Below are 27,508 nucleotides of genomic sequence, written 5' to 3' on the forward strand. Positions count from 1 at the left end.
CATAGAACAGAACAGAAGCGCCCCCTGTGGGTTGCTGAGGCTGTAAATCTTTATGGGAGCAGAAAGCCTCATCTTTCTCCACAGAGCAGCTGTGGGTTTGATCCTCTGACTTTGTAGTTAGCAGGCCCCAACTAGCAGCTCACAATGCCATTAGGCCTCCTACAGTCACAGCTTATGTTGAAAAGAGGAATTTATAACAAGTAAGTCATTTAGTCTTGCAAATTCTATCCAGTAATCTCTGATACTATTTATGACACCACGGTCATTTTCCAACTATCACTCCTCCTTTGTTTCCAACTTTTGTATTAGAGTCATTAGTAATTATCAATGCATCAGGCTGGCATGTTTGATCAATTTCAGACTGCAGAAGTTGGTAAAAGTGCTCGATTTCTTCATCTTTGGCCTTAGTGATTCGTTCCTAAATTTGAATAATAGTTATTAACTGGTCTAACTTGTAGGCGTGTGGGTATTATCGCATCTCTGGCAGCATTGTGCTTCAGAATAGTTCTTGTGATGCTCTTTCTACAGCCAATGCAGCACTATTCTTTTTCAGTTTGTCATGTAAGAACCACAGAAGTTCCTGAATATCAGATTCAGGAATTTGGGGAGTGAAAGAATCCACATGTACTCAGGATGAGCACTTGGACGGAGTCCAGGTAGAGATTGGGGAAGAGTAGTTGGCTGCCCAGGAAGCCATCATTCCAGGCTGTAGGAGCAGGGCCACAATGAAGGCTGCAGCCATTTCTTTGACTTCCTCAGTGTGGGGACTACAGGAAGAGATTTAGTTCTCCTTTCTCTGAGCCCGGGAAGGAGCATTAATTTGAATGACAGTAGCCTATCCACTGTAATACGCTGCCATGTCCAGCTGCTGACCTTCTGACTCACTCATCCATGCAGCCCTTGCAGACCTGACTGACTACACTCATTGCAGTGTGTGCGGGTGAAGCGTGCACACAAGACCTTTCTACGCATGGATACCAGTCGCTTGAACGGAGCTCAGTAGCTGTGGAAACTCCCTGAAATATGAAATAGCCTCAATGCACGGGAGCCTTTCTGAACAGTATTTAGAGTCATGATAATTAAAATCACTAGCATTTTATTATATGTAAAGGCATATTTTCCAAGGGTCTGATTTTATAAGCCAGACAAAAAAGGCCCCAAGGTTGACGAGTCAATTCCAGCTCATAGCAACCGTGGAGCACAGAGCAGATTGCCCTGTAGGGGTTCCAAGGCAGTGATGGAAGCAGATGCCACGTCTTTCTTCCATGATGTAGTGGGTGGGTTTGAACCATTGGCCTTTGGTTAGCCAAGTGCTTAACCACTATGCCACCAGGACACCTCAAGGCAAGTATTTCGATGCCCATTTCACAGTGAAGAAGCTATAGCTTAGAAAGTGTAGACCACATGCCAAAGATCTTTCAAATGCCAGCCTTTGGACTGGGCTCTTTGTCTGTACTGTAGCAAGTCATAAACCCCTTTTTCGACAAACAATATGTTGCTGCTAATCGTGGCTGGAGGGCATTGACACTGCAGCTACTCTACAAACCTTCTCTGTTAGACTAACAATGTTAGTTACTGTTTCTTTTTAGCTGTTGCCTGCCGCCCTCATAGCTGTTTGGCTGGAAACACCAAGGAGGTGTTTGTGCAGGACGCTGTGCTTCGGCAGGGTGGTTCTTCAGGTCTTAGCCTTGGCAGAACTGGCTTACATGACTGGGTGCTAGCTGGTCTCCAGGGCAGCTTAGGCGGCTCAGCCTACCCCTCTTCCTCCAGCAGGCTAGCCTTGACAAGTTCTTGTGACAGTGACAGAGCAAAAGTGAGCATAAATAAATAAATGCCTTTCAAGCTCTGATTGTGTCACATTAGTTAACTCCATTGCCAAAGAGAGTCACATGGCTGAGGCCAGGGGAAAGGAACCGTGCCGAAAACTGCACCCACAGTCGGGGCACTCTTCAAAAGTCATGGCCAACAATGTGGGAATCAAAAAGGGTCAGAATTGGGGACAGTAGGCAGTCACCCCAGTTTGTTTTTACGCTCTGTCCTCTTCCTATGTACTTCTAGCTCCACATATTACTAGCTCCTAACTTGTGTCCTAACTATAGTCTTGTCTGGTAGATTCTGGGAAGTTGTATGCCTTTTAACTTCACAGGGTTCTTGGTGTAATCTTACTGCCGACATCGCTTATATGCAAATATTATGGTCAGTATTTTCTCTCATTTTGGAGATAAAATTTTATGAGACAAACAAGAAGACCAAGGGATGTTGCCATTTAGAAGAAGTGCTTGGGGCAGTAGCAGTTGATCAACGCAAGACTTGAGCACAAACTCCGAAATGGACAAGATTTGAATAACTAACCCTGGGTGGCAGTCACCTAGTCACTTAAATATTTCCAGTGCTCCAGAGTTTGCCACCTTCTGAGGTGGCCCACTCCATTTCAGGACAGCTCTGTGCTGTAGAGGTTCTTCTGCATACTAAGCCATGCTTCCTGTTGATACCACAAGGTTTTGTTATCTGGAACCATGCAGAAGTAGTTTCCACATGAAAGTCCACTAATTCTCCATGAATTTGTCTCTCTCTTTTTCCAGGCAAACATCTGTTGTTCACTATCTGACTTGGTTTCTGGGCAGCATGCTCTTCTGTTTATTTTCATCTCGTCATGATCATATAGCTACAAGTGGGGGTAGAAGAGGCCCAGGGTTGTCGGCTATATTCTGGATGAAGGATTCGAGGGGTAGTCGTTCATTTTTGTGAACAGTGTAATTCTAGTTATGCTGCTTGGGGTCTTACTTTTTGAGAGGCCATGTCTCACTGATGACTCAGATTGTACCTGAAAGCCCCTCTCCCCGCAAGCAATGCTGTTTAGTAATTCCTCACAATCCTGCACCCCTGCTTACTTTTCTTTCAGAAGTATTTTATTGGCACTTCATCCACCTAGCATACAATGCAATAGCTCGATCACATCAAGAAGAGTTGTACTATCTTCACCACAATCCATCTTAGAACATTTTCTTCTTCTGTGTCCTTGTTGTTATTTGTGTATTTTTTTCAATTTTGACAATAATATATACAACAAAACATTCTCCAGTTCGACAACTTCTACATGCCTAATTCAGTGCTATTATATTACTTGCTCTTTGAACCTATGTTTAGAAACGTACATTTAAAATTATAATCTGTTTATTTTCATCGTTCATCTATTTGAGTCTGAAGCATCTCATGCCGTGTATTGGCCGCCTCTCCCCACTCTATGAGTCCTGTCTGTTTGATAAGCACATTTACTCAGCCTGTTTGTCAGAAGTTTAGATAGGTCAAAGATAAAGACCCTAGCCCCCAGTGTACCACCAGATGCTTTCCTGTAGGTCAGGGGTTCATACATAGAGGGAGAGAAAGGTCTAGCCCTGGAGTCTGTCAGAACTTCCAGGGGATGTGGGCAGATTGAGAAAGCACATTCTGTAATATTAAAATAATTTTTATAGGCAGCAAAGCTTATTGTTACAAACCTCATGTTACAAACCACAATATAGTTTTCCCTTTTTATTTTGAAATATTATAACACTTACAGAAAAGCTGCCATAGTAGTTCTAAGAAGTATTTTTTCGTGTATCATCTGCGAGCAAACTGCAGGCATGGTGCCTTACTGCCTCCGAACTTCACCACACATTTTCCTTCAAACTAGAACAATCTCCTACAAACCCTCAGGACACTGTCAAAATCAGGGAGTTTTAAAATTTTTTATTAAATACTGTTATTGGGGGCTCTTACATCTCTTATCACAATCTATACATTCATCCAGTGTGTCAAGCACATTTGCACATATGCATGACACATCATTTTCAAAGCATTTTCGTCCCACTTGAGCCCCTGCTATCAGCTCCCCATTTCTTCCCCCTTCCTCCCCCACCAACCCTCCCCCATGAACCCTTGATAATTTGTAGATTATTATTTCCTTATCTGATAGCTTCCCCTGTCACCCCTCACCCACTTCTCTGTTGCTCATCCCCCTGGGAGGGGATTCTAGGTCAATCCTTGTGATCAATTCCCCTTTTCTCCCCTCCCCCCACTCTCCCCTAGTCCTCCTGGTACCTCTACTCTCCTTGTAGGCCCTGAGGGGTTTAATCTATCCTAGATTCCCTGTGTTGGGGGCTCTTATCTGTAGCAGTGTGTATGTTCTGGTCTAATCCGATTTGTAATGTAGACATGAGGTCATGATAGTGGGTGAAGGAAGTACCAAAGAACTAGAGGAAAGTTGTGTGTTTCATCAGTGCTATCCCGCACCCAATCAGGGAGTTAATATCAAGATAGTACTACCAAGCAACCTACAGACATGAAGTGTAAATAATTGTCCCAACAATGTCCTTCTTACCAAAAGGATCCAGTAGCAATTCATTGCCATGTTTGCCAAGTCTCCTTCAGTCTGGGACGGTTCCTCAGCTCTTCCTGGGCTTTGAGAACCTAGACATTTTTGAAGATGACAGAGCAGCTATGTGAAAAACACCCTCAGCCTGTGTCTGCCTGCTGGCCTTTATGATTAGATTCGGGCTGTGCACCAGGCTATGTACGGTTATCACAGAAAAGATGCCGTCTTCTTCCCAGTGAAGCTAGTGCATCAGGAACCAAATACTTTCCATGTGTTCCTGTGTGGTGATGCTGTCCTTGATCCTGGTGGAGCTGGTGTCCCCCAGGTTTCCCCAAGGCAAAGGGGGACTCTACGCTTTCCCCCTTATGTTCAACATGCATTCTTTAGCCAGACCCATACTCATGTAGCCTTCACCCAGTAAGTTTCAGTATCCCTTGATGCTGAAACCATGGTGGTTGCAACATGGTCCCTTCTAGTTTTACTGGAAACTCTGCTGTAAGGAACTCTGCTCTGCCCCATTTAGTTACTCACCTAATGATAAACACTGATATGGACGGGTTCACAGGTTCATATTTCCTCTGGTTTAAAATCCACTTGTACCATGATTTATTTTAAGTCTTAATTGCCCCTTATTTGGCCAGTGGGAACACTTTTAAATTGACCTCTGGACCCATTTGGCATATTCCCATCATTCTTTGAGTTTAAAACCTTTCCGACACAAGATGTTCTAGGTTTAAACTTGTACTGTCCCTGCCGCAGTCCAAGAAGCAGCTATCCTCAGATTGGATCAGGACCACACAACATGTGTGATTTACATGTTAACTGATGAGACTATATTTCCCTCTCCAAAGTCTCTATTTCCAAACCATGTCATATTCCCTCATATTAGGGGTTATGACCTCAACATATCTATCCAGGGGGACACACTTCTATCCATGATAGAAGGCTGCACTTTAAAAACAAAAACCCCATAGTTGTTTTCTTTTGGATTTTTTTCCTTTCTGTTCTGTTTTGCCAAAACAGAATAAAACGCACAAATCTTGAATGGTCAAGTCAGTGAATTTTTGCATTGCTATATGTCTAGATAATTACCCAAATTAGCCACCTCATCAGGCTTCCTTATCCCTACTCTCCAATAAACCCGCCCCGAGGTCACTTCTATTCTGAACTCTCTCGAGGATACAAGGGAACCACGGTCGAGGCAGGAGGCAGGAATTGAGCAGAGGCAGGTCTCCTAGGAGACTGAGACAATCTGGGGGCTTCCTGCAGCCTGTGGGTTCCATTGGATTTGGGCCAGCATGGGAAAGGGTGCATGGTGAAAATGATGATATGAAAAAGGGATTTTCCAGGGACAGCGCATAGTCTTGGGTTGCTGGCCTCCAGGGTTTATGTAGGGAAGATGTGAGAGATCAAGTATAACAGGAAGTTTGAAGCTGTCAAGTTAGAAGTGAGGAACTTCAAGTTGTTAAGACTATGACAGTTTAAAATTTAAAAGAAAGCTCATATGATGGAGAGAAGTGCGTGATATCATTGAAGTCATTTTAAAGAGCCCAGGCTAGAGTGAGAGGAATTGGACCAAGAAGATTATCACTCCCATCGAGGCAATTCTGACTTATGTGGCCCTCTGTAGCAGCGGTTCTCAACCTGTGGGTCTCGACCCCTTTTGGGGTTGAACAACCCTTTCACAGGGGTCACCCAATTCATTATAGTAGCAAAATTACAGTTATGAAGTAGCAATGAAAACAATTTTATGATTGGGGGTCACCACAACATGAGGAACTGTATTAAAGGGTCGCGGTGTTAGGACGCTTGAGAACCACTGCTCTTTAGGGTTTCTGAGGTGGTTTACCTTTACAGGGGCATATAACCTCATTTTGCACCCATAGGACGACTGGTGGGTTTGAACTATTGCCCTTGGAGTTAGCAGTTTAATACCCAAGAGAGCCACCAGGGTTCCACAGACTGAGATGGTAGCCCCTGGAAATCAAGGGTTGATTTAAAAGTCTGAGAAGGCAAAATGAACAGGATCTGGAGACAGATGAAAAAGAAGATCAAGAAAAGGGTCTGGGAGCTGCCGCCTGAGAGTTTCAGCCTCAGTGGCTGGTACACTCTGGTACAAGGATCAGAAGAGGAGGAGGCAGTGTGTGCTGGTTACGTTCCCAGACTTTGGACCAGAGCAGCTGTGGGTTGACCCCTGCAGGGTAAGCCAGGGCAGTGACTTAACCCCTCTAGTGTGTGTGTGTGTGTGTGTGTGTGTGTGTGTGTGTGTGTGGAGAGAGAGAGAGAGAGAGAGAGAGAGAGAGAGAGAGAGAGAGAGAGAGAGAGAGAGAGAGAGAGACACCCACTTCTCAGGTAGCTGTGAGGATGTGAGTACATATAGACAAAATGTCTGTTGTGTCATATACCTGCCACTCCAGGAGCTACCAAATCTGAACTGTGTTTTCCTCTACTCCCTTCAGCCTGAGTAGGTAGTAGACTCTAGTATAAAGTTTATTGCCTTAGGTATATAATGAAGGTATATAAAAGAAAGCAGATTGGCTTCACCCAGAGAATGCGTTCATCTCCCTGGGCATCCAGGTGGGGGACGGATGGAGCCATGGTTGGACGCTAGAACCTCTAGAGCTGATACCCGGGCCAACCCCACGCCTTATCTTTTTGGCCTCCTTTGACATGTAGGCCGCAGTCAAAAGTTCTAAGCACTTGGAGTTTTAAAAAAAAGTGTCTTGGTAAAGCTCGGTACTTCCAGAAGCCAGCAACTGGGCTGCTGAGGGGTGAAAAACCCACTGGCTCGCTCACTGGGTTGCAATTTGCTTGTTTCTCGAACAGATTTGGATATTCTTGTTGCTGCCCCAGAGTTTACCCAGATGGCAACCGTGCTTGGGCAGAGTTCTAGCAAAGGCAGAAGGGAGGCGCCCATCACCCATGGGCCAGCAGGAGGGAGGTTGTGCAGTAATCCGCTGCCGCTGCCTGTCTGCAGCCGCCCTGAGTGCGCCCGGCAGGCTATGCCTGCAAGGACTTGCTGCCACAGGGACCTCAGGCTTCCTGGTGGTGCCTGGCCAGCCAAGCCCTCTGTTGTGGCCCCAGATGGGCCGCCCCGCCCCCCAGCCCTGGAGTGCCTCTGCTCCTGCGCGCATGCTCGCATGCTTGCTCTGTTGCCATAGCATCTATGGGTGTCTGGGCCCGTTGGCACTGGGTGGGAGCCAATCAGCAGGTGCCATGGACGACCGAGCCCTTTATGGTCCCCTTGGTTGTGGTGTTTTTTGTTCAGCAGAAGGTGAGGGCGGTCCCTGGCCGCCGCCAATGCAGCCTCCCGGGGCCCACATGCTCTGACCCGCTTCCCCCGAGTCCTGGTCGCATGCTGGTGTCCTCTCTACGCCCCACTCTGGTGTGTTCATCCTGATGCGAAGTCTCAGATAATGGCAGATGACTAGGTGGCGTTCTCGTGTGAAGGGGTAGCTCCTATTGGAGAGAGCAAGGGGACAAGGCTTTGTTGTCATTTTACAGCCTTAGGACAGAGAGAGCCTTAGAATAACTTCCAAAGGTGGAGGGTGCCCGAGAATGGTGGCAGCTGTCTTCTAATTGGCAGAGGTCAGGGAGAAGGGCAGTGGATTTCCTCGCTCCACACGAAGAAGGAGGAAACCATTGAGCAGAGAGCTTCCATCCGATCACAGAGTTCTGACCCATCTCACCCAACTAGCTGTGAGACATTGAGCAAGTCTCTCTCTGAACCCCAGTCGCCTCGTTTGTAAAGTGAGTGCACCAAGAGACCTGCTCAGGGTTTGTGTTCCGTTTAAGTGTGCTCATAGAGGCAAAGTAGTTAGCCAGCTCTTTGCTCATCAGTACTCAGTTAGGTACAGCTCAGTGCTGCCGACCTCGGAAGGGCTCTCCCACTCCATGGTTGGTGAGCATTTTCCCCATCTCTATTTTTTGCCGATTTATAGAGTTGCTCATCCATTTAATGCATTGATGCTTCCAGCATGTATTTACTGGCCACCGACCCACCCACCTGTTCTTAACCCTTTCGGAGCTTACCTGCTGTTATTTCCAGACCCAGCCCCCTACAGAGCTGTGGCTCCCTCCTTCACAGGAGCTGATGGCAGGAAGCTGGTGGGGTGTTTAGAAGGCGGTTGAACAAAGAAGACTCTGCTTGTGTCTGGGCAGCAGTGAACCAGCTGTCCAGTGTGTGGTGTCCCCACCCCCTCCCCCTTGCAGGTCTTTGCTAGCAAGCTGGGACTTGCTCTCGTGTCACGAGACTGATTTCCTGCCACTGACTTCTTTGCTGGTCCTCTGTGTGTGGCTGTGCAGTTCCTAGGACCGGGCTGCTGTGCTGATGCCGTGTCCAAGTGCGTCCACAGTCTGTGCTTAAAGTGAGCCTCCCTAATCATCCCTGCCGTGCCTGCCTCCAATTGGACTGGGGTGCCCTCGCCCCTACGTGCACTTGCTTTGGTATGATTCACTTTCCCACGGCCCCTTATCATTCGCTTGGGTCCCTCATCATGCCCTGCTCTTGGACTGTGGGCCGGGACGCTTCTGAGAAGGCTCTGCCTGAGAAGCAGAGAGCCTAGTGCATGCACACGTGTGACAAGAGCAATGATACATGGCGCTGTGGGAGCAGCCCGGGCGGGTACAGCTCGCGCGACCTGGAAGAGTCAGGGGACACTTGACCAGGAGAGGGTGCTTGAGCAAGGTCAAAGGATTCGAGAGAATTAGCCAGCTAGACGGTGGGAGAAAGAGAAGTTCAGACAGAGGAATAGCATGCCTAAAAGCCTAAAATGGCACGATGTTTCCAAAGGAAATGTAAGAAAAGTGGCCTGAATGGAACAACGCGGAGTGAATATGTTGAGTGGCTGATGGTTCAGGAGCAGAAGCAGCCAGAGACGTATGAGCCCTCCTTATGAGGACTTCTAGGGAGTTGAAACTTGACCCTGTCAGTGCTGGGGAGCTGGGGAAGTTTCTGAATCCAGCACAGCATAGCCAGCTTTGTCCATTAGAAAGCCGCGATGCGCAGCTGTGAGCGGATAGAGCATCTCATTTGGCTTCTAGTCGTCCTGTAAGGCAGGTTGGACAGACCCCGGTAACTTCTTTTAACAGCCGAGCGTGCCAGGAAGTGGAGGACTCACCTGGGTTCTTGGCTCTGGGTCTCTTTTTCCTGGGCACGCTGCCATTGTTAGCGAGCTTCTGAAATCTGCCTTTAGCTGGGCGGTGGGTGGATGTTGACAGCAGCGATATGAAGCCAATGGTCATTGATAGAATCTCGGTGCAGGAGTGCAGCCCTGGGATATTGTGGCCTGTGGTGTGGTGTTCAATCTCCTGACCTCCCTGCCAATGCTCAGGCAGCAGCAAGGAGTGGGAAGCATTGAGCTGCAGGCTCTACACAGCCTTGAGCAAACCCATTCATCACTGTCGCACTCATTAATTCAGAGCGGCATCTGCTGCCTGCTGCTGGCATTTGTCAATGGCTTGTTTCCAGAAGCCCCTGGTCCTCAAGGTTGGTCAGCCCTTCTCTCACTAGCCCCGGAATGAGCAGTGGCAGCTGGAGGCAGGCCCTTTCTCTGCCTTCTATGAAATGCAAGAACCTTGTTTCTTAGTCATAGAGATGACATGATGTCGCGTGGTTACCATTAGCTTAGAAATCTTGTAGACCGGGGCTATAATGGCTTAAAGCTGCCACTTAATGAGCTATGTAGCTTATCCCATCAATGAGCCTTAGTTTCCTGTTCTCTGAGAGTGCCTGAAGAGGGTTTTTAAAAATTTTTATTATTTATTTTTTACATTTTATTAGGGGCTCATACAACTCTTATCACAATTCATACATATACATACATCAATTGTATAAAGCACATCTGTACATTCTTTGCCCTAATCATTTTCAAAGCATTTGCTCTCCACTTAAGCCCTTTGCATCAGATCCTCTTTTTTTCCCCTCCCTCCCCGCTCCCCCCTCCCTCATGAGCCCTTGATAATTTATAGATTGTTATTTTGTCATGTCTTGCCCTATCCGGAGTCTCCCTTCCCCCCCTTCTCTGCCGTCCATCTCCTAGGGAGGAGGTCACATGTGGATCCTTGTAATCAGTTCCCTTTTTCCAACCCACTCACCCTCCACTCCCAGCATCGCCCCTCACACCCGTGGTCCTGAAGGTATCGTCCACCCTGGATTCCCTGTGCCTCCAGCTCCCATATGCACCAGTGTACAACCTCTGTCCTATCCAGTTCTGCAAGGTAGAATTCGGATCATGGTAGTTGGGGGGAGGAAGCATCCAGGATCTGGGGGAAAGCTGTATTCTTCATCGATACTACCTCACACCCTGACTGACCCATCTCCTTGAAGAGGTTATTTTGATGATTTAAATATTTATAAAGTGCCCTGGCATGATAGCTCACAAATACGAGTCCTCAGTTTCTGGGGCCTTTCATTCCTACCAGTCTGCTGCTGTCACTATAGTTAAAGCTGTGTGGACAAGAGGGAATTGAAGAGAAACTGTCCCACCATCATAATTGTGCTACCCTGAATGTTTCTATGGCATTTTCCTCACTCCTATCTTATATCAGCCCTAAAAATGCTCAGTATCTACCTGCAGGTCTCCCTAGACTGGGAGTTCTGGGGAAGCAGAGACCGTTACTGGCTCTCAACAATCCTAATATCTAACATAAGTGACCAGCTATTAGCCAATACTTAATAACCAACATAGTGATGATAATATTGAGTATCACATGCAACACTTAACTGAACTTTGGCTTCCCTCGTGTGTAAATGGGTCCAATAACAATTCCCTTGGAAATTTGCAATGAGGGCTAAATGAGCGAACAGTTACGTAAGGAAGTGTCTGGCACAAGCCGGAACAAAGAGGGCTTTTCAGTTCGACTAGGTTCCCTTTCCAAAAAGCGCGTGTTTGGAAAACTTGATTATGATGGTGCTAAGCTTGATTATCCTTCAGCAATATTTCTTCTTGTTCTTTCCCCATTTATAAGCAAGCTCTGGGGGTTTCTTTATTGGTTGCCATGCGAACCTGTCTCAACAATCTGTCGTGCTCTGAGAACGAGTTACGAGGCACAGAGTTCACCCCACAGAGTGCAGGAGCCCAGACTGGGCCACCCCCCCACCCCTCCCCCCGGCCTCCAGATTTGGAGAGGGCAGGTGAAGACTTTATCTTTTGAAGAATATGCTACCTTAACTTAACGGCCAGAGACCTGTGCTAAGAACCCTTGAGCACAACTTCAGGTGGATTTCACTGAGAAAGAGTGAGAAGCTCTAACACCAAGAAAGGAATTTTTGTGAGAATCAGAAGAGCCATAGACTTCCCCTGAGACCCGAGGCAAGTCATGTCCCACCTCTGGGCCTCAGTGGTCTCCTTTTACGGTGGGTATGAGTTCCTGATGTCTTCCTCTTAGCATGAGCTCAAGTGAGCATGTGCCTCACAGGATGCTTCTCCAAAGTCTGGAGTTCCTTTTAATTAGTACTTGGGGAACTATTTGTGCTTTGACGTTCCGAGTCACTTCCTCCTGGCAGCATTTGGGACATGTGGAGACTGAAAGGCAAGACGTGTATCTCACTGAATGGAAACACTGGAGTCCCAACCTCAAACAAATGCCTTTGTTCTTCTAGGCATGTTGTCCGTTCCTCTGTTCTTGCATCTCACAGCTGTTATCGGAGTTCTAGCCCTTGTAGAAGCCGTCTGAGCACCACAGAGCTGAGTGAGCCTCGATCCTGCTCGCAAGACACATGTATGAGAGAGAGAGAGAGAGAGATATCCTGAGAAAATGCCATGGTCACAAAATCAACTACTTGAAATATTGCTCTCCTTTTAAAATTTCTCTAATGGGACTTATTTTCTTTTGTTTTCAGGTCTCTTGTGGCTCAGAGCATAATCTAGCAGTTATTGGTAAGTAGTTTTTAATACTGAGACGTGTGTTCATGCTGAAACTGATGAGGCAGAAACGGAGAGGCCAGTGCATGTGTGCGTGCGCGCACGGTGAGAGGGAGCCCAGGAAAAGTTCTGGGAAGTGGAGCTCTTTGGTTGGCCAAGGATTTACTAGAAGCCCTTCGCGATGTCTATTTTAAATCCCCATCATTGAACATCTTTTGGAGGTGCTAGCTTCCCTGTCTCAGAAAGTAGCACTTGAGAACATCAAGGCCTCACAGGCTGGTGCATTTTGCCTAGAAGCTTGGCACAAGAGCAAGAGTAGACTGGGCTGCTGTATCTTCTTTGAGTAAATCCCTTACACCAAGTTAATTCCTCGTGGCGTGGTTCTTTCTCTGGAAACAGACCTCTGCTCGTAGTTCTCCCGTCTATAAAATGGAGGGACTGAAATAGAAATCCAGGGTTCCTTCCAGTTCTGATATTTTAGGACTCTGTTACAACCCCATCACTTACTGTCTCTCTCAGTGGTTTCTGGTCCTACCTGGGCCCTCCTCCCACTTAGCCTCTTCAGTTTCTTCTGAACGGCAAGGCCCTTCTGCCTAGTCATGGCCTCCAGAGCAGTGCCTGGCACTCAGCAGACGCCAGCTCTCTCTTATGAACTGAGCCTGACTGGCTTAGCTGCCTGGGGTGGCAGGAACGTGAGGCACTTCTCTGCAGGCCCCACTGTGATGTGCACAGAGGCGAAACAAGGACAGCCGAGGAGGGAGGCTAGCGATGGAGGGGGGTGAGGAAGAAACAGAGCTGGAGTCAGAGGAGCAAGCAAATGTCACAGCAAGCCCGCCTCCTCTGCAGCCCTCCCGGCTACATGATACCGGAACTGCTGCAGCCTGGGAGTAATTAAGACAAGCTAATCCAAGACTCAAAGCAGTGTCCAGGATGTTGTTGCTGCTGCAGTCACCGAACTGGGAGAGGTGGGCTTCCTCTGGGACTGACACGCTCACTAAGCCGGGGTGTGAGTGCACGGAGGCCTGAGGTCCACAAGCAGGAAAGAGCCCGAGCTGGCCGGTAGCAGCAGGCTGCACTGACAGAGGGCCAGAGTCCAGGCTCCACGCAGCCTTGCTTCACGCTTGCTCTGCCCCTCTGTGTGCACTCTCCTTGTCTTCCCGGTTTGAACAATGAGGATGATCATTCTACCTGGCTTGTTGGGAGGATTAAGTGTGTAAAAGACCTGACACAGGCAATGCATACAGAATACCTCATAGAGAATTCCCGCTGCTCCCCATTTCCCTCTCGGCGGGGTGGGGTGGGGTGGGGTGGGAGGTGGGGGTGGAGTCACTGCTAAGGAAACTGCTCTGTTGGGAGAAAGAAGAGATGAGGTCCTGGCAGTGCCGCCACAGCATGTGCCCAGTGAGGAGGCCTCCAAGGCCGAGGAGCAGCAGGGCATGCTGGTGAACTCCTTGAGGGAAGCTCTACCTTTTGCCCCCAGCGCCCAGTCTGACTCTCAGCCCACTGAATGAATAGTTCCAGAGCAAGGCTAGGCAGACACGGTCACAGGGCTCTGGAGCTGTGCCTGTGAGCTGAGCGACACCTGGTGCTCCCTGCCCCTGGAGGAATGAGGCTGGCGGCGAGTGCCCTGCAGGGTGCAGGCTTTGCAGCAGGATGCAACCAGAAAGCCACCTGTGAGCCCTGGCAGGAGACCTGAAGCCCGGGAAGAGTTCCTTTGGGCTTGAAGCCATGCTTCCCACAGCCAGCTCCTGCCCTCTACCCTACCACCACTGCCTACTTGACACCGACTAACAGGGGTCCAGTCTCATGCTCTGAGCTCACCTGATAGCCCCTCACTCGGTAATCACAAAGAGATAGAAGAGACTAGACCAGACTATAAAGAAACCAGAGTTTCCCTGGGCAGAAGCCACGGTAGAGTCTACCCAATGTGCGACAGGCCGGCGAGAGAACATAGGTGAGGTCCTCCTGGACTCAGGCCATGGACACAACTGCAGGCAGTGTGTGTGCTGTGCCTGCTGTGTGGAGGAGAGAACAGGGACTCGGGTCCACAGGTTGCCTAGGGATAAGGGAGCAGTGAACGGTCATGCTGGCTGCTTGATTCTGATGTCTGCTCTTTCCACGGCGTCACTTCCTGGGGCCTGGGGAACGGTTAAGAAGAGCACAAACCCGGGCACCAGACTGCCCAGGCTCAACATCTGGCTCCTCGACTGACAAGCTGTGTAACTTCGGGTGGGTGGGTGCCTTCCTCTCCATGTCATGCTTGCCTCATCTGGAATATCGTGCTAAGGTCAGCCTCGTAGGATTGTCTATAAAGTGCGAAGACCAGTACCTGGCACAAAAGGAAAGGCTCACTAAGTGTTAGTTGCTAAGTGTCTGGCATCTGTAGTTTACTAGCAGTTGCCAGGGCAGTAGGGGTGGGAAAAGGGGGGCTAATGGTTAAGGATGACTGCGCTGATAAAGGGTAGGGTACACAGCCATTCTTACAACTGTTTATACTAAGTTAGACACCTGTGAAAAGTTGAATCGGCATCAGTTGTGTGCTAGGTCTAATGGGGGCTGCTTGTGTACATCCAAAGATCTCATGGGATTTGGCTCCTTGCTCCTTGGTTTGGAGGTTTAGGTTCTGGGTTCACTAATTGGCCTACCAATGTGCTTGCTGCCTGTGGCCCCCTGCCCTGCCCCTTTCATTGTGCAGTGCCTGAGGTCTTAAAAGCAAGTGGCTACCCCAGGGTACAGTGACCGGCTTCTATTTTCCTGGAGCAACAGAGGAACAAGGAGAGTCAGGCCTAGGAGGAGGATATGAAATAGGTGACTGATTGCCTCCAGGAGCAAGTGCCCCTTTTCCCCTGAGAGCAGAAGAACTGGATGGGGCTTAGCGCCTGTCACTGAGCATTCTGATAACAGACTCTAGAGGAGACTCCTAACCAACAGGAGGGGAATGTAGAACAGAATGGCAAACTCTCATGGACACCAGGTTTTCTGGAGCCATAGGAGGTGGGCGAGCCCCTGAGACGATTCCCTGAGATAATCCTCGAACTTTAAACCAGAAATAGTCCCTGAAGCTTGTGGTCAGCTAAATTTAGCCGGCGTTTCGCGTAACTGCTGAACAATGCCCGTCGTGAGATTGTGCTCTTTCAGATCAATATGCAGTCAGATTGACGCTGTCCACTCGAAAGATTGGATGGGAGACGTAGGGCGCAGTGAGTGGCTGTTGATGAGGAAGGACAGCTGGGGACAAGAGGATGAGGATGGTTGTCGCACTTGAAGGGTGGAATCAGTGTCACAGAGTAGAAACTTAAATTGGTGCATGTTTTGCTGTATGCGTTCTCAACAACAACCTCATACCAGTTTTTAACGTGGCAGCTGCTATTACAGGTATGGATATTAAGATCTCAAGGCAGCATGAGATTGTACTATGATCCTACATGATGGCCTGGAAGTCTTGAAAGCTGGAGAGGGAAGTGTCTGCTTCCAACTAAGGGACCAGAGGGTCTAGGACAGGAGATACAAAGGGGCTTCACACGTTTGTGGGGGAATGGGATGAAAAGATCATGGAATTTCCCCACAGCCTTTTTGAATCATCCTTGTAGAAGGGATTTGTTAGCCGGCCTCTGGGGACACAACCCGGGGGGTCTGGAAATCCCACCAGCCCTGCAAACAGTGCCTGCCCACATTAGTTCTAGGTCCCAATTCTGTAGTTATTGCCTGGGGCCTGCACGTTCCAGCCAGAGCTGAAGCCCATAGCAGCCCCACTGCAGTCTCCTCCTCCCGGAGGACAGCCAGCCTGCCCTGCTGCTTCATGTCAGACCTACAGATCGGTTCATCCTTGGCCAAGCCCTGCTGCTAACTTGTCTTTCCACCCCAGATACACCGAGTCCGAAGCTACATTTTAACCAGATCCCCAGGTGAGTCTTAGTGCCATCCCTAGAGAATTCTGACTAGACATCTCCTTAAAATGGGGGTCCCGATTTAGGATATCTGGGGGTGGGAATGAAGAGTCTCAGCAGGGGGTCAAATCAGAATGAACCAATTCACAGCCCTGCTTCATATGCTGCCACCTCACTACCCCCGTCGCCCCCCCCCCTTCTTTGGGAGTTTGGGTCGGTTCTTTCTTCATTCTGTGTTCGCTGAGACAGAGTGGTGTGGCAGTGTGAAGTGAGCTCCCACTTCAGGCTTGGGAAGGGCTGGCCATCCGGAGACCAGTTGACAACCAGGAAGGAGAGGACCAAGGCCGTGGCCGGCCGGGCCACCCTCTGGCTCTGTGCCCTGTATAAGTCACTGCCTCACGGAGCCTGGTTCCTCACCTGCTGAGGGCCCACCCCCACAGGCTGTTCTTTCAGATCCAGTGCCGAGCAGTGCCCGCCACTTCATAGATGCTCAGCTGAGACCTGCTCCTGAGGCTTGCTCTCCAGCTTCCTTCCTTTCTGCCCCTCCACCCCTCACACAGAGGCCCTGCTGGCTCTCTCTTGTGGGCGGAGAGAGGCTGGTCCAGGTGAACAGAGGGCAGGTGGCCGCCCCTTGCTCAGAAGACCCCGCCTCCCCTAGGCGGGCTCCACAGGCCTCACTGGTGTCTGGCTGAATTGGCTCCAGCTGCTGTGCTTCTCCCAGGAGCAGCTTCTGCTAGCTTGAATGGGCAGTTTGCCTTCGCCCCTGGGGTGCACTTGTTTGGCCTTTCCTTCCTGCAGAGACCCAGAGAGACGCTTACTGTGTTTCCTGTCTCCCCGTTCTACACAGACCCTTGGAAGGGACTCTAGTGGCCTTTCCCTGGAGCTCTCAGGGCTGCCAGACAGACACTGGGAAAGGGCTGGGCATTTGGCAGGGAAGTGTGGTGCCACTGCCTTCTGAGCAAAGCCGGTTCTTTTAACCGGCCCAAAGCAATAATCTATGCAAGGATGCATGTGCACGCCCCACCCACCATACCACTGATGAGTTCCAATTGTTGGACCTTGGTGCCTTCGTGCTATTCGGTGGCACAACGTCTGGCCTTGGCCAGAAATGCAGTAAACACTGTCATTCATGTCTGAACGTCATTGGCTCTGGCAGCTTCCTAGAGAGGTGCCTTGGAGGGAGCTTAGAGTCAGGCACCAACTAGTGTGTGCTTCCCAGTGTGATAGGCAGAGTGGGAATCCTGCGCCTCTAACCCAAGGATCCTCCAGCCAGCTGAGGACTTCACCCGGTTTTCCAGGCAAGGACACCTACAGCTTAGGTGGGACTCCTTGACCCACCCAGGAGGACTCAGTATGTTAGGTCTTGAACCAGGCTTCTGGCTTGAGGGCCGGGGGACCACTACCTGATGCTGCCTCCTTGAAGGCCCGTGACAGCCTGGCCTGTGTGTACAGTCGCCAGGTAAGATCAGCCTGCCTCATCCTTTCAACAGTCAGCTTCTCTCCCTGTGTGCCGGTTCTGCTGTCTACCCAGCCCAAATCTCTTCTGCTTCGTTGCAAGCAGTCTTCAGTGCCTTGTAAACAGGTGAAATAATGAAATCAGTGACAATGTTTTTTGAAATTTAACTCTCTAAGGATTTTTCCATTGTCCCTTCCCTGTTCGGGAAAAGATCATTCACTTATTTTATTTTAAATAATGGCTGCACACATGGGGCCCCAGTGGTGCAGTGGGTGGAGTGTTGGCCTACTAATCATGAGATTGGCGGTCTGCACTCATCAGTCACCTCGTGGGAGAATGATTATACCGTCTCCCATTAAGATGTACACTTGTGCAAACCCTATGGGAGGAGCCCCAGTGGCATGGTGGTTACATATTGGGCTGCTAACTACAAGGCCAGCAGTTTGAAACCACCAGCTACTCCTTGGGAGATAGACAGCTTTCTACTCTCACAAAGAGTTAGTCTCAGTAACCCACAAGGGTAATTCTGTCCTCTCCAAGGGGGTCCTGATGAGTCTTCAATGAGTCCCCCCCCCCAAAAAAAACCCACAAAACCCTCGAGGAGCAGTTCTATGCTGTCCTATAGGAACACAATGGGTTAGCATTGAATCCAGGAAATGGGTGGGAATGTGCACACTCACTGCCATCAAGTCGATACCCTCTCATAGTCAGACCCTGTTGGACAGGGGAGACCTGCCTCCGTGAGTGTCTGAGACTACAACTGTTTAAGAGAGTAGAAAGCACTATATCTCCAGCAGAGCAGCTGTTGGTTTTGAACTGCTGACCTTGTGGATCATGACCCAGTGCTTAATCACTAGGCCACCAGGGCTCCTTCATAGGAATATATATAAATGGATAAAAACTTAAAAGACATAATAAACATATTTAATAAGAAAGAGTTCCTTTCCAACCTATCTCCATCAGTCCAGTTCTTAAATATGTGTACCTCATGCCCGTCTTTAGTGCCCTTGGCCCCCCAGTGTACCCTGGGAGAGCTAGGAGGAGTCAGTGGCCTGCCTTGTTCCCAGGTCTGCAGATGCTCTCTGTGGCAGCGGCACTCCTATTATCTTTCAGTGGGGAATGTTGGAGCTTTCTTTCTCTGACAAATTTCTACCTTACGCAGATCCTCATGGGTTTTACTGTGTAAGTTAATATGAAGATATATTTATATCAACCCTCCCCATTTACATAAATAGTAACATACCACACACACTTTGCAGTGTATGAAATTTTTTCTCTCAATCATTTATCTGGGAGATATTTTAAAATCTGTATAAAATATAAAATAGTTTGCAATATTCTAATGTACTTAAAAACCAAACCCACTTCGGTTGAGTTGATTCCAACTCATAGCAACTGTTGAGGACAGGAAAGAAGTACTACAAAGGCTTCTTTGCAGAAACCAGCTGCTTCATCATCCTCCTCTAGCGGCTGGGGGACTTGAACCACTGACCTTTGGCCGCAGCAGTCCAGTGCTTCACCCACAGTGTCACCCAGGGCTCCTCTTAATGTCCTTAGGGCATTGTAATGTATTTAATCAGTGTCCTGTTGATGGACATTCAGCTCATTTCCAGTCTTTGGTTGTTGCAAGCAATTCTGTAGCCTGTAACCTTGGATATTTGCTATTTCATGTGTGAAAGAGAGTTGTTGTTGAGTAAATTCACAGCAATGGAATTGCTGCATCAAAGAGGGAACACTTTTGCAATTTTGCAAGATGCTGTAAAATAGGCTTCCATTAGGGTTACATCCGATATTGCCCCCACGGGCCATGCGTTAGTGCCTGCTTCTTGCAGCCGCTTTGGCAGTGGGTGTAAAGAACCGTGTGGGGTTTTGCCAATATATGTCTGTGTGTGTGTGTGTGTGTGTGTTTAATGATTCAGTCTGATGAACTCTTACATATGTATATTGTTAGAAAAACACCAAATTGTCTATATCACAAGGGACTCTGAGAAATGTCCTAGACCACAGAAAAACGGTAAAGCAGCTCGAAGAAATAATGGCGTAGAGGAGCGCAGCAGAAAGTCTCAAAGGGATGCACAAGAAGACAAAGTAAAATATTGCAATGAAAACTTTTTAAATCATTTTATCGGGGGCTCATACAACTCTTTTCATGATCCATACACCCATCCTTTGTGTTAAGCACATTTGCTGCCATCATCCTTTAAAAAACACTTTCTTTCTATTTGAGCCCTTGGTATCAGCTCCTCATCGTTTTCCCTCCCTCCCCCACCGTCCCTCCTTCATGAACCTTTGATAATTTATAAATTGTTATTTGTTCATGTCTTACATGGACCGATGTCTCCCTTTACCCACTTTTCTGTTGTCCGCCCCCCAGGGAGGGGATTACATGTAGATCATTGTGATGGTTCCCTCTTCTTCGCCCACCTCCCCCTGCCCTCCTGGCACCACTAGGTAATGAAGTATTCTAATGAACTATGCGGAGACTTGATATTAGAAAGCCGAAAGGGAAGAGCATGCTCAGTATTACTCAACCTAAATGAACTAAAGAAGAACTTCAAGTTTTGAATTGCAATCTTGAAGGGTTCCATGGGCAAAATGTTAAACAATTTTGCAGGAGCCATCCAAAGAAGATAAAAGGAGTGTACGTAGTCTCTGAACCATAAATGAGTGGGCATTCAGCCATTTCCGGTGGTAGCATATGATCAAGAAATGATTGGAGGAAGAAGGAAATTCACCCTACACTAGGGCATCGGTAAAAGACAAGGCCCCACGAGTTGATGGAATACCGAGGGGAAGGTTTCCGCCAGCCATTGTTATGCCGGAGGTGCTACTCATCTATGCCAAGAAACTCGAAGACAGCTACCTGGTAAATTGACTGGAAGAGACCCATATTTATGCCTGTTCCAAAGAAAAGTGACCCCACAGAAAGTGGAAATTGTCATATCATTAATATAACAAGCAAGTAAATTTTTGTCAAAAATACTTACAAAATGAGTGCAGCAGTACATAGGGAATTCCCAGAACTCCAAGCTGCCTTCAGAGAGAGCATGCAATGAAGGATGTCATTGCTGATGTAAGAGGAACGTGGCTCAAAGCAGAGAATACCAGAAAAAGATGCTCACTTGTGTTTGACTTACAAACAAAGGCATTTGCTGTGTCATCCAATACAAATTATGGACAACATTGAGAAGAGTGGGAATACCATTCCACGAACTGTGCTGTGCAGAGTCCATGCCAAACACGATACAGGTGTCGACTGCGTGGTTTAAAATCAGAGCCCATCAGGGTTGTATCCGTTCATCACACAGAGGCCGTCGGTTTGCTAAAGGAAATAGTCGATCTGTCTTTGGAGAATTCAACCAGGGTGTTTCTTAGAGGCAAGGATGGCAAAACTTCCTCTCCTGTGCTTTGCACATATAATCAGGCGTGTCAGTCTACAAGAAGGACGGTATGCTTGGTAAAGTAGAGGGTCAGTGAAACAGAGGAGGACCCTCAATGAGACGGCTACCCTACTGCGCTCAGCTATACGAGAGACGGAAGGCTGGCACACCTGGGCCAGGTTTCCTTTGGTCGTCTATAGATGGGGCACTCTGAGTTGGAATAGACTCGACGGCGCCTACCAACAGCATAGTTAGGAATCCATCACCCAAAACGACACGGACTATTTCCAGCACCCTAGGTGCCTACCTCATGCCCCTCCTCAGTGGGCAGAAAACTCACTACCATCAAACCAGTTCTAACTCAGTGACTCTTCTTCCGATGTCTGTCCCCAGAGTTTAATTTTGCTTGTTCTGGAATTTCATATCAGTGTTGTCACAAGGTATGCACTCTCTTGTGTCTTCTACACATTATGGCTTAGAAACATCGTCATTGCAAAAAAAAAAACAACAACAACCAACCATCGCTGTTGCATGTAATAGTTCTTTTTGATTGCTTGGTAATATTCCCTGGTAGGAACATGCCACAACCTATTCCCCTAACTGGTGATATACATTGGGATAGTTTCTCCATTTGGAGACCGTGCATAAAGCTGCTCTGAAGTGTCTCCGACATGCCGTTTAGTAGGTGTGTACATTCATTGATCTTGGGTGCCCACTGAAAAGAAGGACTTGCTAGACTAGCAGTTCTCAACCTGTGGGTCATGATCCCTGTATTCATAACAGTCGTGAAATTAGAGTTATGAAGTAGCAACGAAATAATTTGATGGTTGGGGAGTCCCCACCACATGAGGATCTGTATGAAAGGGTCGCGACATGAGGAAGCTGGAGAACCGCTGTGCTAGACCATATATTTTTGCTGGAGTAGATACTGCTAGACAGTTTCCTCCAGCAGTTGTATCAGTTTACACTCCCACCAATTCCAGGGCTTCATTTGTTTGCTAGCACCAGTTTCATGGTGACTTGGGGCCGTTGTGATGCGTGTAAAATGTGGCATCTCGCTGTGCCTTTAAGGGGCATGTCCCTCGTGCTGCTGCCCGCCTACCTGCTCACGTGCTTGTCATTCACTTGCACTTGGGGAGCTGCTTTTGTCCAGTGCTTGCAGCCTTTGGATGAATGGTTCATAGACATCCTTCCTAGTTTATAGACTCAAGATCTTCCTTGAATACATGTATTGCAGCCATCTTCCAGTCAAAAGTTACCTTTTATGTTCTCAGTGGTGTCTTTTGGTGAATAGGTGGTCCAGTTTTATCAGTCTTTTCTTTCATGGCTCAAGGTATCCGTGCCCTATGGAAGACATCTTTGCCTACTCCAAGGTCATGGAGGTAGTTTATGTTTTCTTCTCGAGTCTCTCGTTTTGCCTTTCATATTGGCTTAAAACCCATCTCAAATGGCAATCTGTTTTGATTTTTGAAACACTTCCTCAGAAACATCAATCGAGACGTCCACCCTTGCTCCCATTGGATGGCAAAGGCATTTTTATTATAGATCCAAAGAGCACGGGAGCCTGCTTCTTTCTTTTACATTCATCTGGTTTTCTGTCTGTATCCAGTATCAACCAACTCGATTCCTGCAGCTTCCTCTAATAGGCCTTGCTAGCTGCTATTGTAATGCCTCCTACTTGATTCTTCCTTTGTAAGCTGATTGTGGCCATTCTAATCGCTTTAGTTTTAATTATTATGAATGATGGCTGAACATCTTTTCCCATGTTCAAAGGGCGTTTGTTTTTCTTTACAAGGGGTCTCTTCTTATCTGTGTCCCCTTTTCTCTATTCTTGCTGTGACACATTGTCACAAAAAAATTAGTGGCTTAAAACGGCACATTGATTTTAGTTGTCAAAAGTCTGAAGTGAGTCCCATGGGTTAAAATCAAGGTCGAGCTGTGTTCCATTCTGGAGGCTCGAAGGGAAATCCATTTCCTTGCCTTTTATATCTTCAAAGCCACCAAGTCTTCCCCACCTCACAGTTCAGGCTGACCCCCGCTTCCCCCTTCACATTTAAGACCCTTGTAATTGGGCCCACCTGGATAACGCAGCCTAAGCTTCCCCTCCCCTTTTAGGTCATCTGATTAGCAACCTAACTTCCGCCTGACCCCTTAATTCTCCTTTGCTACATACAATAACATACTGGAAGATCCCAAAGGGTAGGGCATGGGCAGTGTTCTCTTTCCCACAGGATCCTTTGCCTTTTTTCTATTGAAATGTGGGTCTTTCCTAGTGAATTTCTAGGAGCTCTTCACAGCAGGAAGAGTTAGCTTCGGTCTGTAATTTGAATTGCAAATACAAGGGGGCTTTGAAAAGTTCCTGGGAAAATTACATTATTCCCCCAACATTCCTCCATTTTTCCGAGCACTTTTTGGAAGCCCCCTTGTGTGTTTTCCCAAGCGTCTGTTTGTTTGTTTGTGTGTTTATCTTGTTGCTTTGTCCGTGTAGCCTTTTCTCTACTGCAGTTTAGATTCATCTGTATTTTCCTCTATGGCTTCTGGAGTGTATGTCAGAGAACCCCCTAGACTCAGAGCACAGGCTTGCCTGCTGTTTTATTTTGGAACTGTCACACTGCCGGTGTAATCCTGATCCATTTGGAACTTACCTAGGGATACAATATCAGGTGTGAATTTGACTTCATATTTTTTCCAGATGGCTTCTCAGTTGTCTAGACACTATCTATGTATTTCCCTGTCTCTTTTGGCTGCCTTCCTGGGCTCCATGGCCACCAGAGCAGCCCCCAGGCATAAAGAGGCAGTGACTTGCCCAACATTGAACTTCTAATAAATGGTAGGACTGGGACTGGGACTCAGGTCTGGCTCATGCTGTTCAGACAGGAGCTGGTGGCTGGTTCTCCAGGCGCTTATTCAAGTAGGTGTGTGGCAAGAAGAGAGGCTGCTGAGTTGAGCAGCATCTTCCCTGGACTCCCAGTGTTCTGTCTCACCCAGGCCCTGCTTCTATTACCTCTAGAATTGATAGTCACTGGCAGAACCACACCTGCCTCTTGGGGCACCATGTTTTCTTCTCTAAAACAAAACAAAACCAAAAACATGCACTGCCATTGAGTTGATTCTGACTCAAAGGGACCCCATAGGACAGGTTCCAACGCTGTAAATTCTTTACCGACGCAGAAAGCCTCTTCTTTCTCCCGAGGAGCAGCTGATAGGTTCGAACTGCTGACTTTGCAGGTAGCAGCCCAGCTTGTAACCCACAGCACTATTGGCTCCTTGTTCTTCTCTTCACCAGAAATTAAATGCTCTGGGAGAGATGTTTCACAACTGGTAGAGATGCTGGAAGTGAGGGGTGTGGCAAAGGCAAAGGTGATTGTATAGCTAGTGTCATTTTGGTGGAGTTGTGAGTTTAGCTCACACTATAGGTGGACCCTTTTAGCTGGACTTTTTTCTGTTTACAATTGTTCCTGAAGAAACAGTGTTTGTATCACCCCACAGGTATCCTCCCACATGTGACTGCGAGGTGAGGGTGCCTGGCTGCTGAGCAGGCTTCAATGCTGGCTAGTTAGGCACACTCTCATGCTGCCTTACTAACCACCAAGTTTTAAGCACGGTGCTCTGCCCCTTGCTGGATCACTTGTGGTGCAGAGGTGGAATGTGAGAACGTGAAACCGTCACATGGTAGAGATCCACTGCACTGGTCTGCAAACACTCGAGGTGTGCAGCTTTGCAAAGGCCAATCGAATAAGTCAGGTCAGACGCACAGGAAGCATTAGAGTACGTTGGAAGCAGCCTTCTGCAGTGGAAGAGCTGAGCGCTGGTTTGGCTCTGCCTGCCACTCATGCTCTGTGATTCCGAAAGTCACCCTCCCTCTTTGTACCTTAAGATCTCCTGGCAGAGAACTGTGGGAGTTGAACTAGACCATTTCTGGGTCTGCTGCAGTTCGCAAAGTCTGTCCTCGTGCCCACAGCTCTGTTGCACATCTCAGTAGACCGAACCATCTGCCCTTGCGCCTTGAACACACCAGGCATTTCACCTGTTTGTTAAATGACACTGGATGTCAAATTCAATAGTCTCCTCATGCACACCCTCCAGCTGACCTTTACTAGTGTAGATAATATGCCATGCAGCCTCTGGATGCTGTGAAGAATCCGGGAAAGGGTTATGACCTCATGGGGCTCAGATTTAATGCTCAGAAATGCTTGTAATGAAAACAAGCAGATTAGGCTTGGCGCTCAGTATGAACTCAATAAATACTGGCTGACAGATGGACAGACTTGCCTGACTACAAAGCAGAGGAAGGTGTTGAGCATCAGAAGAGAGGGTGAAGAGAAAGAGTGATCGATTCTTCAGGGAATCAGTGACTCCCAAACAGAGCATCTGTGCTGCAGGATCAACATGAGCAGGAGGATGGATGACTGTCAAGAGCGAGTCATTGTTGAGGGACAAGGAGTCAACCGAGTCTCAACCTTCCATTCTTCTCTTACCCACCAACTCTTCCACCCAAGACGCTCTACTTCTCTGCGGGGTCTGATGATCAACTGCAGTGACGACAGAACTCACAGACAGTACCCCACCGTTAGGGGATTTCTCAGGGACACCAACAGGTGACTACAAGTCATGATCAGAACACATGAAGGATGCGGACGGGGGTGGGCAACCTTTTCATCTGCCCAGGGCCATTTGGATATTCACAGCATAATTCATGGACCATACACAAGTGTGGTCCAAAAATTGACCCGCTGTCGGTGGTCAAATGTTTAATTAACTCACCCCTGATATGATGGCTGGGACAGCTTCTCTTTGGGAGGTACGTGATGTTCGTTGCTGTGGGGAAATCATCTGGGAAACCCGGTGGGGCCATTCTACTCTGTCCTATTGGGTCACGGTGAGTCACAATTGACTCGATGGTGGCGAGCATCTGGCCTACAGGCAGGACGTTCCTCACCCCTGGGACACAGTCTTTTGTTCACAGCAGCACCTCTTCTCAGCAAGCAGCCATCTCTGTTTCTCACTCTCAGCCAAGTGGTCCCTTAGCTTCTGCTTTCATGGGCCACTGTGTCACGGTCTCAGTGGCACAGCCCCTCTGTTCTGTCTCTGTGTGGCTCTGTTGCTCTGTCCCATGGTCTCCATGTGGCAGCCTCTGGTGCCTCTGGCCTTGGCCTCCCCCACTTTGGGCACCTCCACCGCTGGCTCTTGTTCCTGGATGGTGCTAGGATTTCTTGTTCCTCTTTCCAAGCTGCCTCATTTTTATATCCACTAATCCTCTCTATTAGTGTTTCACACAACATACTTTCATGGTCCCACCCAATCAGTGACTGGGAGTCGGAAAGACATGGTAAAAGAGCCATTCCAAGTCAGTTCACGCCACCACAACCGTGTAAGGCAGAGAGCGGACAGGCAAGAAACTTCCCTGTTTCCTAGATAAGGAACTGGCCCCTCAGGATGCAGGCTAACATCTGCTGACTCTGAGGCCCCAACACTTGCCGCCGCCACCTCCTCAAGCTGCTGCCTGCAGAGGTCAGGCTTTGGCTTCAGGAACATATCAAGCAGCATCAGCTGAGGCTTCTGCATGTCTGTGACTTTGGGAGGCAGGAAAAACCTACAAGCAGAGCTAGCATTGCTAACACTTGTCTGCAGAGGCAGAGGCTGGCCCCAATCCCCCTGTTTCTCTTGCGGGCATCACACTTAGAGAAGATTGTGCGTGATACGGCCAACCACTTGGGCTCACGAGTCTGCTCTGTTTTGCCTCGGACAGACGGGAACAAGCCATCTCCCTGCAAAGGCCTCGGTTAACAGCATTCCCCATTAGCACCCAGAGGCCTCTGCTTGTTTTGGTGCCCCTCATCTGCCCTACAGTGTGGCCCCTGCGATGCCAGGGCTGCGTGGGGCTATATTTGTGGTCACCCGTTCCTTCATTCGTCTCAGTAATGTATTGAGCATTTAATATGTGCTCAGCACTGTATTAAACACCGTGAAAATGCACATGAATAAGATACTGTCTCCCTCAATGAGTGAGTTCTTCCAGCATTGCATCCTCTTAATTGGTATTCCATCAATCCTCCCAGCCTTGTTTTTCACCCTTATCTTCGGTGCTGCTTGCGCTCTTCCTTCAGTTCCACTAGCCCCTGTGCCACCTCCTGAAGGGTTGGAGCGGGGCCAGTGCTTTTGGTACCGTGACTGCTTTCCTCCATCTTCTTTTGATGCCCATTCAATAGTTTGTTCTTGGTTATTTCTTTCTTTCAATTTTGCAGTTTGAAGCTGGGTGGCTTTCTTCAGTTATTTGAACTTGAGAAACTCGGAGAGTCTCTCTTCCCTTTTAGCTTCCTAACTCCACGTTGTTGAATATTCATTATGATACTTTGTCTTCTTGGGCCACGCTGAAGGTTCTCTTCAACCCTTTTAAATCGTTGTTTCTTCCGTACACCTTAGCTACTCAAGAGCAAGTATCACAGATGCCTGATGTCCACTGTGGTGTCGCCTTTCTTTCCTGCCTTCTTAGCACCCAGTGCTTTCATTATGTGTGCCCTTGATGCCACCCCAGAGCCGCTCTCTGCTTCCGTCACTGGTTAAGG

The 27,508-nt window shown here is 48.2% G+C and overlaps 1 protein-coding gene across 5 annotated transcripts in view; it reads left to right on the forward strand.

Annotated features, from left to right (window-relative positions):
- Positions 1 to 27,508, forward strand: part of SERGEF (secretion regulating guanine nucleotide exchange factor) — a 230,265-nt gene that overhangs the window by 141,549 nt on the left and 61,208 nt on the right. For all 5 annotated transcript variants that reach the window (XM_075548416.1, XM_075548420.1, XM_075548421.1 and 2 more), the window contains one exon: positions 12,198 to 12,234. In XM_075548416.1, the coding sequence (XP_075404531.1) occupies positions 12,198 to 12,234 (37 nt within the window). The remainder of the gene's footprint in view (positions 1 to 12,197; positions 12,235 to 27,508) is intronic.

The sequence above is a fragment of the Tenrec ecaudatus genome, chromosome 4, assembly GCF_050624435.1.
Source record: "Tenrec ecaudatus isolate mTenEca1 chromosome 4, mTenEca1.hap1, whole genome shotgun sequence".
Classification (NCBI taxonomy): domain Eukaryota; kingdom Metazoa; phylum Chordata; class Mammalia; order Afrosoricida; family Tenrecidae; genus Tenrec; species Tenrec ecaudatus.